The sequence below is a fragment of the Chaetodon trifascialis genome, chromosome 16 (assembly GCF_039877785.1).
Source record: "Chaetodon trifascialis isolate fChaTrf1 chromosome 16, fChaTrf1.hap1, whole genome shotgun sequence".
NCBI lineage: Eukaryota > Metazoa > Chordata > Actinopteri > Chaetodontiformes > Chaetodontidae > Chaetodon > Chaetodon trifascialis.
Genome location: NC_092071.1, coordinates 14,822,855 through 14,839,752, shown reverse-complemented (window position 1 = coordinate 14,839,752; position 16,898 = coordinate 14,822,855). Strand labels below are relative to the sequence as shown.

Below are 16,898 nucleotides of genomic sequence, written 5' to 3'. Positions count from 1 at the left end.
TCTCTAGCTGCATCTGTGGCATGTTTGAAGATAACTGTGACTCTGACATTACTGCAGCTCAGCACTGACCAACGCAAAAATCATTCATTAAACCTCAGAATATTTCACAAATTACTAACCTGTCAAATGCCTATTAATGACGCCAATTATGGGTATATTTTAGGTCTGTTTTATGTTCAGCACTTTTTTCTTTACTAATTCCTAATAAAAATTACTAAAGAACTTCAGATGAATAAGATAAGACTTAAGATGAACCTTCAGATACACGGATAAAAACAGTTTTGTCCATAATAAACTATGTTTTAAAAGCCTTTGTTAGTTTAATGATTCACAAATGTCAGAGTAATTTGATATGCATGATGCTATCACCACCACAACACAGAGCCCGAGATGAGTTTCAACAAAATGAGGATGAACTGGATATAAAACCTCACAGCAAATGATAGATTATGATATATACTGCTTATCTTACAGGGTATGCCGTTAGGTCAGAAGCCTTAAATTAGGGGGAATTAAAATGATCACAAAAAGCTCAAGTTTCATCTGTTTTTCATCAAACAGTTCAAATATAAAGCACTCACCACAGGTGAAGTTTGAAGTCAGAAATTAGAGAGGATGAAAGCTCTTTATCTTTGGGTTTGATAAAAAAAAACAATACTTGATCTTACATTTCCAGTATAATCACATTAGAAGTGTGGATGGCACGTTCATAGTACTAATTCAACTAAATCAGCACTTGATATTTATGGTTATGGTGCAGAAAAGTTTTTGTCTTAATGCTTTAATTAATGGAAAAGCAAGACCTGCAATTAGCTCAAACTGCAGCAACTTCTCATGTTTTCACGATAGAGCATTTTGCTCTTACAGCCTTAGCCATTTTACATATTTTCTTCCAACAATCAGGACCGCCTGTATGCGGCCCACGAGACAGTTTGATCTGGTCCACCAGGAAATTCATAAATACGCACACAAATTTGTTTCAACCTAGTTTGTGGATACGCACTTCCAATGATGAAAAATGCCTCCTGAACTTCATTACAGCTTGAAACCTGCCAAACTGGATGAGTTGCAAGGACAAATGTGCTCTCTGATGGAGTCTGAGTGCCAAACAAGCAGCCAAACAAGATGTTATGCAGTAAAGTTTTGTGGTGAGTAAGTAATTGCTGAGAAGTTGAAACCTCATTCAGGCAGAGAATTTGTGAAAGACATGCAAAGGTGCTAGCAGCAGATAAAGTAAAACTGGTCAAAACTCTTTACGACATGAGGTTTCAGGACCAGAAAAGTAAACAAAGACGAAATGAGCATATTTGCTACACCATTTCATGTGGAACCAGCTGATGTGCCTCAATGACAAAAAAAAAAAAATCATTGAGCTGTTAAGCAACAACAAGTTCAAAGTTAGGTACAACAAGCTCTCTCTGCTCTAGTTCTATAACCTGTACATATATCTGAGAATTTTCCCATCATGCACTGAAGTTTGCATCTCTGCTTGGGACAACCTACTGCTGTGAGCAGTTCTTTTCAAAACTGACTCTTGCACAGACTCAGTTCCACTCAAGACTGACTAAACCAAACCTGGAAAATGCCAAGCCAAAGAGAAGCAGTTCCAGCCATTGCAGAAGTTAGTGTGATATGCGTGTTCAATAATTCAGTCGAAGGATGTTATAAATCCCGAAATGGACCTTGATAGGAAAAAGGTTCTCCACCCTTGCGACAGATCCTATTTTGAGGTCAGTGAAAGTTAAAGCTACACTTATTTTCACCTATTTGGATTGTGAGAAGGGTTAGGAGAAAGAAAGGAGTCAAAGGAAATCTCAAGAAACAGAGGAGGATGGTGGGGGATTGAAAAAGAAGTAACAGAAACAAGGATGGCAGTCTATCCCGTCCCTTCATGTCAGTACAAAGCTTAAAAACATCCTTCCACCAGTGACAGTTCAGGAAGCTAAAGTCATCTTTAGGCTTTTTCCCTGGGATGACAGTGGAAGGGTCTTAAAAGATTAATGCGTATAGCTTTTCTGTCTTGTCATGCTTAGCCATGCATTGATAGAAACTTCATTAATCTCATCTATTTCAGGTTCTCAACATCTGAAAGACCAATGTCATGGTTTCTGGTGCAAAATATCCAAGAACTAAGAACAATCTTAAAAAAACAACAACCCAGAAATCCAAAATAAACGGATGTACTGCCAATGAAAAACTGATTGTAGCCCATTTTTCTTAGGCTAATTTGGCACAAAATGCATCAGGCAGGCATTTAAAAGTTTCATTTAATTTTGATAGTTGCTTACAGCTACAGTGGACTAATGTGGCATATTGTTTTCACAGGAATGCAGGAACAGCCTGAGAGCAGATTGGCAGAGCAGCAAGAAAAGAGCAACACCAACATCTTTTTATTTTATACACACACACACACACACACACACACACACACACACACACACACACACACACACACACACACACACACACACATATGTGTGTGTGTGTATACACTACAGTCTGGTGTGTGTTCTCCTAACATGCACTTCAAGAGCAGAATCCATCCACTAGAGAATAGAAAGGGATAAGAGAAGGTGACAAGGTGCATGGAAACAAAACAAGGGCAACTCTCTGAAAACCTCTGAAGTGATGCGAGTGGAGTCAGGAGGGAAATCCTTATTTGTCCTAGCAAGCAGAGCAATGGCAGACACCTAAACTGAAGAGTCTTCTCAATCACTCAGCATAGCAACACAATTAAGCTACGCGCTGAACAGCTTCTACTCCCAGAGGGGAAAGAAAAATAAAAATAATCTTAGGAAGCAGTAGTACTCAAGTAATGTTTGTAGAAATGCAGAAAATAGAAATCCCTATAGAATGTAATGCAATCCAATACACTGCAACTTTCATAGTCATAGAAAAAAAATTTATTTTAATTTTAAAAACACTTTCCAATAAAATGCAACATAATACATCAGTACCAGAGCAGACCACAGCCTCAAACATTATTATTTCAACGATGCTATAGCAGCATGACATGCTGATTCTAAAAAAAAGTTTAGAAGACATAAATGAAACCAAATGTGATCATTTGCTAAGCCTTTTTGACATATGCTCAATTGAAAACATGATTTCTAATTTTGCAGTGGTTGTCTGTGGATGTCACATCAAAAAAAATATCTTTCTTACTTATTAGCGTACTTCGACACCTACATAACACCGCACCTATCAAGGTACAGCATGAGACAAGCCATATGATTATCACATTGTACAAATAGGCTTAGATTCAGCAGCTGCATATTTTTCAAGCTTCTCCACCTTCCCCGCAGTGCCAACACCCCCCCCCCCCCCCCCCCTCAACTCAACTGAAAAAAATTAACAACTGAGGGGAAAAAGTGAGAAATTCTCTCAACATTTCAGAGAATTGGGTGCAGCGCTTGTTTCCCTTTTCCCACCACACACAGCGAGAAGCAGTAGGGCAGAGAAAAGGAGGGAGTTGCGCGGTTTTACAATTCTTCTCTCATACCGTCTCTATTCCGTCAAACAGACTCTGGTGCATCCAAAATGTGACAACAGGCCTGGCAGATAGATTGCAAATGTGAATATGTTTATCATCATAATGAATACAGCCATTTTTAATGCACAAGAATACAAGAATAATCCATAATCTATTCAGCGGAGACACTCCCTTTTATTTTTCCTCCATTCACAGAGTTCCAGTAAAAAGGAAGCGATCACTTATCAGACCATTTCAAACATCTGCGCCTCATGTGTCTGACAAATGTTGTTTGCTCTGCCCATTCGGGTGAAAATTGGCACTTCCCTTAATAATACTTTAGCTTAACCAACTGAATGGATAGTTGCAATGTGCTATTCACAGTCACTAGTTTCTCTTTCAAATGCTGGAAACTGAACATGGAATTCTCATTAAAAAAATGGAATATAATAGAAACCATAGGCTGTCACTGAACTGTTGAAAAACTGGTTATTTTGAGAGGCTTCTATAATTGAAAGAAAAGGGAGTTATAGTATTAAAATAGCTGTATCTGCTATAGCCTCCTCATGTTTTTGATCAGGTTTAACCTTAAAGCAAACTATATAGCATTAGGCCCACTTACATTTTCAAAGTATTGGTAGCTCACTCTGTCCAGAACAAACTATCCATGGTCCTAACCCAATCACTGCTAATAACCTTGGCAGTCTGTACGCCATAATGAGTCTGTAATTGCACTTTATATTCAAAGACACTTAAAGGTCAAGGCTTTTACATAAAAAGGGCTGGGGAATTTATGAGTACCTAAAATTAAGTTTTAAAAAAAGCACAGTTTCGACGAGCACTGCACGTGGTTAAGCTTCATAAGCTTCATAATGTGTTCGCGTGTGGGTGGAGCAGACAATCTGTCAACATGTACCGAATGCTTAATCAACCTGAACGATGCTGGAAGCAGGAACATGACCCAGTATGAGTATGTGCGAACCAAAAGGACAACTAGAGCCAGAATAATACCAATTTGTAAAGAAAGCTTGCATAATCATTTTTAGAAATAGCTACAAAACACGCTGAACTGTGGAATCACTGCAGAAATGAGGAATTATTCAGGATAAGCAGGGGATGAATCCTAAACAAAAAGGCAAGAGACGTGTCAAAGCAATAGGGAATAAGAAGTGTCAGCATAATTTTGCCTGGACTCAAATGAGTCCAGAGACATAGCTTTGCATACAAAGGGGCTTAATAAGTCATTATCTAAACAGGGATGCACAATTAGTTGCAGATCTTCGCACAATCATACAGATCAGCAGTACTGAAGTTTATATGCACTTCCCTGACTGCCCTGGTGTGACACACATTCGTGTATGTGTGGCCAATTATGACTTCGGAATTCACAATATGCATCTATTGAGCGGAAGAAACCTTACAGGACTAGCAAAGCAACAAAGTGTGAAAGGATGGAAGTGGTAAAGTGTAAGGTAGCTCCGACCTGACCTGCCGATAGAGTCAGGATTCATAATTATCTACTCAAATAGGAGGTTTGGGAACCTGTGCTGTCAACTGGATAGAGATTTGCTTTTCCAATCCAATCTTTAAACCTGCAATGACACATTTTTGGCCAAATGTTCTCTCTGGCCTTGACAGTACCAGCTGTCCAGTTGCCCAGCAGATTTTTTGAGGCAAGCAGTGCTATTATTATTGCAAATCACACTTATTATTGGGGCTCTAAAGGGGGCTTTCTTATGCCACACTGTGTTCTGACATCTACACAGGAGCACGGTGAATCTGTTAAGATGCATCTGATGAGGAACCTCAATCTGTGAAGCATCACGCTCTTTTTTTGTTTGTTTTTTTAATAATCACATCCACTGACTGGTAAACTGTGCGCTGAAACTCATGAAACTAAGCATGGAAACCCAACGTCACCACACTTTAACTCAGAGTGAGAGAGAGAGAGAAAGAGAGTACAGACATGACAGTTTCACCTGACTGAACTCACTTGATGCTCTGCCAGCCAGACTGCCTGTGCCTCCCCTCCGGCCTTTCAATGAAAATAAATGATCCCTGGGTGACTATTGCATTTTGTACAAAATGGCCACAAGTCAGCAAGAACTTAATGTCCATTAAAGGGCGGGCAGGTAAATTAAAAGCTCCACCACAATGATTAAGCAAGGCCATTTAAAATGTTTTATGAAAAAATATCATGTTGTCTCATCTATTTAGAGCATATTAATCATTCACTTGCAATAACTTCATTTAAGAGCATGCGGTTTCAGTTTAGCTACTTTTTAGCTGATGTGGCACACTGCACCAGCTGTAAGAATGAAGACACAGGGAACAAACAATACATCAAAAACAGCCCAGAAAGACAAATAGTCTATATGTTCAAATATGTATACAAATAATGTGTGCGAATTTGTGCTCTAACTGTAGTTGCCCTTTAGAGTACAATCATTCAGCATTGTAGTTAAACATCTTTGCTGGCATATCATCCCTGACTGGGTCCAATTAACACAGAAATCACACATAAATCATACATCTGGTGGGACCGCCAAAGTATAAATCCACTGTTTTATCTATTTTTAACTATTTTCTTTTTTGTCAATGGATGTTCAAAGCAGAAGTGGATGAAATTGCTCTAGGACGAACCCAGCTCTCCGTCAGTGTGATGTCATCAGCCAAGTCAACTGTGTGATGATTATTTTAGAATAGATGAACTGTTTAAATCAATCGAACAAATGAATCTGGGTTGGTAATAGGTTCCAAGGAAACATCTGTAAACTAAAGGGCCATTAACCTCAGAGAATGGGATTCAGCAGCAGCAGAAGGATTTGACAGCCACATGAGACATGTGAAGCATCTCCGATCACAAAAATCTGTTAAACAGACTTTCAAAGCTTTCACCTTACCTATAGCTGTACAATCCGTACGGAGTTTAATTTGCTCACACTGGCTTTAACTACGGTCTTCACGCTCGCTGTGCTACAGACATTTCTAAAGACTGGGTGGCTTTGAGTAAAGTCTAAAGCCATTTTACGAGCAGCCAGCATGTTTAGAGGAGGCTGTATTTTTTAAAAAATGGTACATTTCTTTCAAACAAAAACATATAGAAAATCAAAAGAACCATGGGACGGCAGCAGATAAATCACTTGTCGACTCTGATGTGCTCAAGCAAAAGATGAAGGTCAAACTGTGTAAGATAAGGCGTCTTTGATAGATTTTCTTAGAGGGACTGATTTCCTTGAATTTTCCCTTAATGAGACTGTTGACAAAGAGTGATAGGGGATATGGGGAGAGAGAAAAGGGGTATGACATCTCCTAAAAGTGTCTGACTGGAATCGAACAGGCTTTGCCGCAGCTAAGGCTGCTGGCTCACCATGACGCCTCCAAGAGGTGATTACGAAAGGCAGCAGTCACACATATTAAGTGCTTAGTACTGAACCACTGTAAGATGAGGGATGGCATTCATTTCAAGGACTTTTTTTTGTGGAATGAAACATAAACCCAATGACGTTTTACTGAGCTGAAGATTATTGCATGGGCCATACCAGCACTGAACCTTACCCATTCCTTGCTAGCATGAAATCTGCACCACATGCAGTTTCACCAGTCTATATATAGATTAGGGCGGTTTCAAAACAGGAGAGCACATTGTACAAACATGTTAATTCTTGATACATCATGTACATCTGATACTCCGAAAGTCTCTCCTGTGTCTGCCATCATTCTGCTGCTTTGGATACAAGGATTACCCTAGCAGCATAGCAAGTTAAAAATGTCTCTAAAGCCAAACGGACAGAAGCACCACTCAAAGGGCCTATAAAGAGTGACTTCTCCCTGACCACAGAGTAACCTATAATTGGGGACCCAATATCAGCCTGCCTAAAAACACATCTTACAATATGCACGTTTCAAAATAGTAAGTGGTCTGGTGGGGCAGAGCCACACTGGGCAGAGTAAGGTGGAGCTGCGAAGATTGAATATGCTTCACTTGCCAGCATGTGCACACAATCTTCCATGGAGACACGCAAGCACCGTCCACAGCCACATAAGTAAACTTGATGCAGTCTGTCTGTGCACTCTCATTTGGAGAGTTGTCATAGTCCTCAAAAAGACTGATTAAACTAGTCAACATGCTAAAACGATGAGTTTTGAGATACACTGCAACTAATCAAGATTAAATATCTGAGAAGTAATATAGCCAAGTATACTACATAGAAATGTACACAGCACATGGCTGGTCTTCGACTATTTATATAGAAATATATAGACTGACAGAGCAAGTGAAAGCATGTGGTGTGTTGCTACAGACATACCGTAGGGTATTTAAATAAGTGAAAAAAAATGCATCCAGAGCCACAGAAAAAATAAGAGGTCAATGACATTCAAAAAAACATTTACCAGTAAGAAATGTATTTTTTGCATCTATGGTCCCACTTTGCTGTTACGTTGTGCTGCATTACTTTGATGGGGATTTATTACACATCAAGACCCCAAACAAATCAACAACAATGAAGCGTACAGACAACACATCTGCAGACTGCAATTTTTCAAATGTGCGTTGACAAGATTGGCAGAATCTAGACAGAAATTCCAGTTTTTCCATTAATGTACTGAAACATATTTTTGACCAATTACCAGATTTTTATTTACAGATCCTATGCCTCAATATTAGCAAAAAAAAAAAAAAAAAAGCTAAAATGACTGGAAGGGTACCTGGGTAATCTACAGACTGTCTAGATAAATCTGAGTGAGGGAGAAAAGTAAAAACTGTGTGTGCCCCTCAATTGCGACAACCACTAAGGTGCCCTTGAGCAAGGCCCTCAACCCCCACCTGCTCCAGAGAGGCTGCTCAGTGGCCAACAGATAAGTCTGTGGTTATACTGGATAGCTTCCAGGTTTCAAATGTGTGTATGTATGTATGAAGCAGGGCATTCCAGCTAAAACACCCAAGTTGAAGAAAGATTAAAATCACATTTACCAAGTCAGCGGTGCCAATAGTACACCATTCATTTTCGTTTGTTCATGACATTTTGTAAAGAGCTTACAAAGTGACACCATTTAGTCAAGACTTCCGTGAGGTTTACTTGGTGGGTCAGGGCTACAGTATATGGTCAATGTACAGACATATTTTTTACATTTAGAATTAGCCATGTTGCAGATGTCAACTGTTTCATTGAGGACATTTAAAGGAAAATGTGCAAAAACAGTAGGTAGAGTGAAGACGTCTCTGGCTGTGATGCAGTAATGTTCAAAATAAACATTTTGGTAAAACTAGCAAAATTAAGCTCTTAAGCTCATAAGTAAAGCTGCATGATGACTAGAGACTGCAGAAATCCAAATTTGAAAAAAACAGAAAACAAATATCCAAGTAAGCCTTGTCAGCCTATGAAATCACCTTTAGGCTATCAGCTAGCCTAGCTTGCCATGTAAACTGGGTTGGGTTTTTTCTAAATTTTGGCCCTCACTCTCTGGAGGCCAAAGCCACGTTACTGGTCAAAAGTCAAGGACGACACTTGTCCGTTTCAGCAGAGCTCAGAAAAAGGGGTAAAGAGAGGATGGTGAGAGGCTGTGAGGAGCACTTCCATTCTACCCTCCCCCCCTTCTGAACAGTAGCAGATGACAATAGCTTCTAAACCAGGGCACGCCAGACATCCTGACAAAGGCAGGCTCCTCCCAAGCTGCTGAGTCCCTGTTCCCAAATAAACATAGCCACAGGGAGAAGGCAAGAGTCGGGGATGTGGTGCTTGCCATGTCCAGAGACTAGCGGCAAAATGATTCCTTCCGCTCAAGAGCAAAGCATTCTGTCAGCGAACCATAAAATGCATGTTGGACAAGGCAAATCTCTTGACACGCTACAAGGATCAATTGCATTCAGCCTAATTAGGGCTGCAACAAAAAAAAGGAAAGAAAAAAGAAAAAAAAAAGGTGTCATAATAAATTAGAAAAAAATTCAAAACTAAAAAAGCAAACAAATGCATCTCTTTATATACTGCTAAAACGGTATAATGTGAACGCTATTCAGCTATTACTCACATGTAGGCTGGCGAAAGGGGTGAGGACCTGGATGTCTTAAGAACTGGCACTGGGAATTTCCAGCTGACAGGCGAACCGCTTTTCCATTTCAACGGCATGTTGTTGTCACCAGAACGGTGCTACAGCAATACCAACAGCAAAGACCATTTCCATGAAAAGGTTTCCAATGCAGTCTTCCATCCCACTCTGCCCACACCATTAGGGGGAGGGAGAGCAGCAGCAGCAGCAGCTACAGAAATACAGTGGTACAGGCAGTGCAGGCTACAGTCAGGGTTGTGACTTTAGCGGCAGCACTGAGAAGCCAATAGATTGCATCCACCACGACTACTTGCCCTGCTGCATTCAGGGCTGTCTCGTGGTAGGAGGGGAAAAAAGCCCTGCCTTCCCATCACCCTTTCAGGGCTTGTGAATAGCCCAGCAGCTAAGCAACAGTGCCACCTTGTTAAAGGAGTTATGATTACAGTTCAGAGCTTTCTATGGAAAGACTTGAAAGATAAAGGAGTATGAAAAGAAAAAAAAAAAAATAGAATTCAAAATGTGATGCTGTGGAAGTCAAAATTGTATTTCATTCAGTGGTAATCTCCTAAAATAAAATCTACAACTGGAAGTTTTTATGTTATTGCTTAGTGCTATACAGTGTTTTTCTAGTGGATGTAGGAGTGAAGTGCCACATATTTTAAATTTGTATTATCTTTTCACCACATGTCTTGACATCATGGTATTTCAAGTTTTAAGACTTGGAGAGCCACAGAGGCAAATTAACTGGGAAAAAAAATGCTCACAGATCCTTCTGCTTAATACATAGACTTTTTCCACATATCATTTTTGGACACTGTGTTTTGTGTGACAAAGCTACCAAAAAATATACACGTGTAGATTTGGTATAACTGTTGGTTTATCGGTTCTGGAAAGCCACAAAAATTGTCAGACACAGCCCCCCAAATTGTGACATAGGAAAAGTGTGAGGAAAGGAGGTTTCCGAAGCTGTTTGATCCTTCGCCAAGCCCTTCTTATGGAGTATAACGGCGCCTTAACCCCTAGGCTGTCAGGGTTCCCCATCAACTCTCCAATTAAAACCCTTTGTGTAAAAATCTGTCTAAAAAAATTAAAGAAGGTTTTAGCAGATGAGAGGGTGCAACGCTGTACCTAATGTAGTAACCAGAAAAGGAGAAAAAAAATCATATCTTACTGAAAACAGAAGTTAAGCCTATCATCTTGCCCCACTTTTATTAAATCAATTAGATTTGTTGGATTATTGTGCAAGAGATTAAGAAACAGCAACTTCTGATGCAATTCATAATTCTACAAAACATAACAAGTTCATCTTAAGTAAAAGTTAAGATTGAAACTATATAAACAGTCCTAGCAAATGATGTACAGCACCCGTTCAGCCCCAACTGGTCACACTGGTCTGCACGGTAGCTGAAGCATGTGTAACAGAGTGTACTGTACATTAAGAGCAGATCATCCACACTAAACAAGATGCACGTGGGTGCAGTTCCAGTGGACTCTGTCAGTATAAAAAAAGATGTATGCATATTTGTCCAGATATCATGTTCTTGTGTAAGGGAATATTTCTGCATATTTTACACATCTGTCCTCTCCAACAAGGAACCTAGATTTTCTACGACCTACAGCTCCATCCTCATAACAACCATGCCATCAAACTTTCCGGCCTTGACCGTTCTCCCACCCAGCTTACTCAGTGCTACACCTGTTACCCTCAGTTCGACCGTATTACTCTCCTCCCAAAAACACCACGCCCCTAATGCCTGTAGAAGCCATACTATAATCCCAATCCTTTCCTGCCTAGAGACGCTCATTTAAAAGGAATTTAGGGAATTCTACCCTCATGAATAGCAAAGATTATATGTTGTATACAACTCAACAAATTATACAAAAGCAATACACTGAGGGAGAACTGATGCCATGATGCTTTGCACTTCATTCATTCATTTAACTTAGCCAACAGATTATTCTAGTAGCTGTAATTATTTTTGGACTAGAAGAACTTTTTCATAGCTCCAGGGCACCGTTTTGAGGGACTCGTTGAAGTCCTACTTCAGAGCAGGTACTCTCACAAGGGGGACCCTGAACGACCTAAGTGTACGGTGATTGGTCCAAACGGAGAGTCTAAATTGATTGTTTGAACACAAGACAATGTGGCACCAACAAACAGCATTTTCTAAAAATCTGTGTAAAAACGTGTAAAACATTGGCCATGTAAAAAAAAAAAAAAGCTTGTGAAAAAAATCTAACAAAATACAGACAAATGTTTGTCAAATTGTTGTTGTACAGTATATCACACAGAAGTGATGTTGCTATACCAACCACCGGCCCCCAGTTCAGCGTTCCTATTGATCGTGCAAAAGCCCTTGAAGGTATGCAGTTCACAGGGGAGCTCCCCAGTGGGCAGTTCTTCTCAGGGAGCCCACAGAACTTTGTTACGAAAACAACCTTAAATGCTTATGTTGTGCACAGACAGTCTGCACTCTGCCTGCCCCTGCATTATTTAGAGTGCTTTACACTGAACACTGCGCTCCCATCCATTTGGTGTAGTGTCTCATCCACCTCCACAGTCACAATTCTGTTCACAAGTAAAGGACAATCTTTTGCCAATACTTTGGATCACACAGACAGAAAAAAGCAAGCTCCTTTCCCTGGTATTTCAACACGCAGGTCTAACTCTGGGATGAGTCTATATGCCACCATTTAGGAAAATTGTGACTGGCAGTTTTCATCATGTTACCCTTATGACATTTTACAGAGAAAGGGATTAATCCATTGTTGGAGAAAGTAATTGGCAGATTAACTGATAATGAAAATAATTCTTATTTGCAGCCCTACTATTTAACCAGAGCAACATCTTACATTCAAGCTGCAGTAGGCAAGGATTTATGTTGTGAAATGAAAATGTTTGACTTGCAAAACTGCATGGGATTTACGCCACTGACAAACTTTGACACAGTCTCTCCCATCCTCTTCCTTGTTTTGTCAAAAGAAAGTGAGCACTGTTTCAAAAATTACAACAGACATATTTGATCTACTTAGGTATTGCAGAGTAAATACCACATAAATATACCAGTCACTGCTTACTAGAGAAAGTTAGATCCCAGAAAAACAAGTGAGAGCCAGAAATAAGGAACCTCTGCAGGAAGCATGCAGGTGGTCTGGAAGTATGTGGTATAAGCTCAAAGTATATTTCTTCTTCCTGACATTCATGTATTTGGGTGTACCCAATCATGGCTAATAGGGCACAAAAGGCGTTTCTGTTAAGGTCACACATAAAATGTTCCTGATACCCGTTAGTCTTACACTTAACCTTTCTGCGACTTCCTTGATCAGTAGCCAAACCAAGAAAAACTTCAAGTCAAATTTGTCAACCCATCTGTCATTTTAATGGGTCAAAAACTGAGTTGTAGCTGTACAAGAAGACAATGCTGGAACACAGACAAGCAATTAGTATGACTAAAGAATTTAGTTTGGTGGTGATGTGTGGGATGCTGGTCATAATCTTGATATGTCTATGCTACTCACTAACTTTGCTTCATTCCCTGATATTCTGTTGGGAGTTCAGAACAAATTACATGATCCAATACAGATCTTATTATGCAAAGTGATTATTGCTATTTAACTTGCAGGTCTTGTTAGGTAATTTGACTTACTGGTAGGGACAGTGGGTCAGCTCTTGTTTATTTTCCAGCAATGACACTGGGCCCAGGTGAAAAATCTTATTTCAGTCCTTGCATACCAAATAGGCAAAGGGGGTTGTGATGATACTTTTTGAGTGACAGACTGACTTCTGGTAAATAGTGATAAATTAGCCAACAATATGTACAAACCAATGAGGCGAGGTGAACTGCCACAGCTGAATTAATGAAGCAGATATGCTGTAATAAATTTCGGTGAGACTCTGGTCAGACTCTTTGCAGCGGCTCTCAATCCTGGTCATTGAGCAACACAGTCCTTCTTTTCTTTCTTACGGTCTAATCAGGGATTACCTAATTAACACCTCTGATTCCAGGTAGAAGCTATATCCTAGCCAGGACGGATAGCAGGACTGATAACTGCTACCTTGTATACGCTTCAAGAATGGTCAACCTTTTATCCTGGGTCAAAAAGTTGTACTTATTAATGTTGAGAGATGTGAGGAGAAAACCTTGAACATTCTGAAGACTGCAAAAACAAGATTTGTGAGCTAAAAGTGCAATGCGTTCAGTTAAATTGACTCACTATATGTGTTCGCAGTGGCCACCAAAATAATGGAATATGGGACATTGTGCATTACCTGTCATGCAGTCCGATGGGCATTGTCTCCCCTCTGTGTACAGGGTGCTCCATACCCTCGCCAAAACCACACCTCAAAAACAGAAATATAGAACTTTCAACATTTGTATGAATTATTTCTTCCAAAAAAACATTCAATCTCAGTGAAGAAAAACAAGATAAAGCTGCTGCATGTAGATGAGTCTTGATTCATTCATTCTTAACAGAACTTGCTTTTTTATGTCTCACAGTCTGCACATTATTCTAGATACAAGCTGATGCCTAATGGCGACAATATCTCAGTGTTTTAACTGAGAAACCGCTTCCATGAAATGAGTCATGCAAGTTTCAAGTTTTATGAATCTGGCTTAAAAGTTAAGGCCACACTGAAAACAAAGCCATCATTGTATTATAGATCACAACAAGACACATGCCTTCCAGTTACACACAGTTGTAGAGATATAAACATGTATCTCAATACTTATTTTTCTGCAATTGAAATGGTCAATGAAATGCAAACTGACACCATAACTTAACTTTATAGATTTCAAACATGACTGGAAATGGCCTAATTCTGGTGCCAGGTGGCAAAGCATAAAGGCGTTTCTTGACCCCCATGCCCTGCTGAAATGTGACAGTTGCATCACATTGCTAACTTGTTGCTTTACACAGAACTAGGCTAATTAAAGCTAAAAATATCTGCCGTGTGTGTTACTAGACAGAATACTAGAAAGAAAGGTTGGAGGGTTAGTGACAGTGGTTATTTTAAAGAATGGCAACTGGTAACACACACACACACACACACACACACACACACACACACACACACACACACACACACACACACACACATTTGGACATAGGAACGTGAAAGTTTCTCTAATTACTGCATGGCGCCTGTTGTTATAACGCGTTAAAGTGACACAAAATTGATGGAGATGCAGCTTGCCTCTGTAAAGTGGTGTATGCTGAGCTCTGACACCGACAAAAGTCGGTGTGGTTAGTCCTTTTAAAGCTAGCGTAAGTGACATACATGTGGGGAGAAACTAAGTCCACGCGAGGTAGCTGACTTGCTTGCTAGCAAAAGCTTTATGCTATCATCATTTACAATGTTGCTGTTTAATCGGACAGAATGGTGATATTGTCACAAGAGGCATTGCTGCCATATGGGAGCTTGCTAATTTTCTGACCATGTTGCCTCAACACAGTCCTGACATCTCCAAAGGGAACAGGCTAAGCTAACATGGCTAGCCAAGCTAACCCTTTAACGTTAACACTGGCTAGCTTGAAATAACGTTAGATCAGGACAGTCGACTGTCAAGTTAGTTAATGGTTACTATTGTCCGCAAGCTATGTTAGCTTAACTAACAAGAGCCTAAAGGGTCTGACCATGAGTTAGTTGGGGTTAGTTATTAGTTAGTGTGGTTGGTTGGAAGGTTTGCCACCACCAACAAAATGATTGTGACTAATTGTCAATATGGTATTTGTTGAGCTCGATATAGTATATACGATATTTCAATCACCATACGTATCTTAAAATTACTCTGTAAACTTTTAAAAAGCAAATGCAATACCTTCAACAACGAGATAACGTTAACCAGCGTCCTTGTTTTCCTTCCAAGCCCTCAAATCCACTTATACCACCGGAGCCTCCTTCCTTGTTTTATCCAATCCGGTCGTCGCTTACTGGGAGAGCAGGAGCATTCAAACTTTCCATTGGTGAAAGACTATGGCAATCTTTTCTTATTGGCTCAAAACTTCCGTTACTAAATAAAGTGGTTCTTCCGAGGAGTCGTCTTTCTGTGAGGCATTTGTAGTCTGTCATAAATGTCTACATGTGCTTGGCTTAAAAACGATGGACATGGTAATTTAGAGGGTGTCCTCGAAATGTCCACCTGCAGTTATGAGGAAAACGATAGGCTCCCTGCTGAAAGTCTGAACTCATAAGGAGTACCATTCAATTTAGTAATTACTGTAGGAAGTGCACACAGTGCCTTTGAAGCCTGTGGCATATGATAATTTTCATAAAAGCAGAAGTATAGAAATGCAAACAAAATGTTGCGCAAAAAACCCCGTGATCTAAAATAGGCTTAATTACTCAAATGAATCTGTGGGCTACAACACTAAAGGTGCCATTTGAATAAAAGTTCATGTAAAGATACTGCAATATGTAGCACAATGTCAAAGGCGAAAGGTGGCTCGACACATTCAATGTAATGCCTGATATTTCTATTTAAATGTTGTTTAATGATGAAGTTTAAATATCCTTATACCATTGACACCCATTAAATAATATTGTTGTGATTGGTATACTATAGGTATACTTTTTTTCCCTTTTTTTTTTTACACACAAAGCACAAAGAAAAGATAGTTCAAGACTCTATGATGCCAAACACAATGTGAGTTTTGGGTTTAGTTGGCAGTATTTAATTGTGTTTGAGGATAATTAAATGTTCATAACTTGAAGCATGACTGATTATTTTTGCAATTAATATCCAATCCATGCTTGATAGCATTAATGCAGCTATGGTCTTCACTCACGATATGACCAAAACAAGCTTATGTATGCATTCATTAAAATGCACTGAGGTGCTTTTCATAATTACCTCCCTTCCACCTCCACCTTTGTTTGTCCTCTCAAATCATCAGTTAAATTGCAGGCTCATATTTAATCAGCAGATGCATTGATCTGGAACAAAGAATGCTTGTGAACAGATGAAAATTCAATTGCAATTTTGCTGAACTGTCGGCTGTTGTACAGTTCTAGGTGCCTGCCTTCAGCATGCGCAAATGAATGGGACCTGCAGCTGCTAATTTAATTTACAAATCGCTTCTCACCTCATGACTTGCACTGACAGTTAAAGAAACTTCTGGCTGATGTACACTACCATGTAATTACATTTCACAATCAGTTATTTTTGTATCATTTTTAATATTATTATTTTTAAATGCTTTGATCATCACTGTGAGTGGCTCTCAGGTTACAAGAGTACAAGGAGAGGACATAATGAAGTTTTGTGGTATTAAGTATGCAAGGAGTTAAAGAGAGGATAGACTTGATGTGAAAGATATGTGAAGACATTCTTGTCAAAAGTGTTTGTTTATGTTGTTGTTTATGTGTTCATGTTCT

General features: G+C 39.5%; 1 protein-coding gene across 3 annotated transcripts in view; it reads right to left on the bottom strand.

Moving 5' to 3' along the window:
* Nucleotides 1-15,405, bottom strand: part of klhl13 (kelch-like family member 13) — a 34,491-nt gene extending 19,086 nt beyond the window's left edge. The window contains exons 1-2 of one of the 3 annotated variants that reach the window (XM_070983032.1): nt 15,343-15,405; nt 13,791-13,862 (exon numbers count right to left, since the gene is read on the bottom strand). In XM_070983032.1, coding sequence (XP_070839133.1) covers nt 13,791-13,843 — 53 coding nt within the window. In that variant the 5' untranslated portion in view covers nt 13,844-13,862; nt 15,343-15,405. Of the gene's footprint in view, nt 1-9,502; nt 9,847-13,790; nt 13,863-15,342 lie in introns of those variants that run through there. The other 2 variants (XM_070983031.1, XM_070983030.1) reach the window with 2 other exon arrangements.
* Between the last annotated feature and the right edge of the window lie 1,493 nt (nt 15,406-16,898).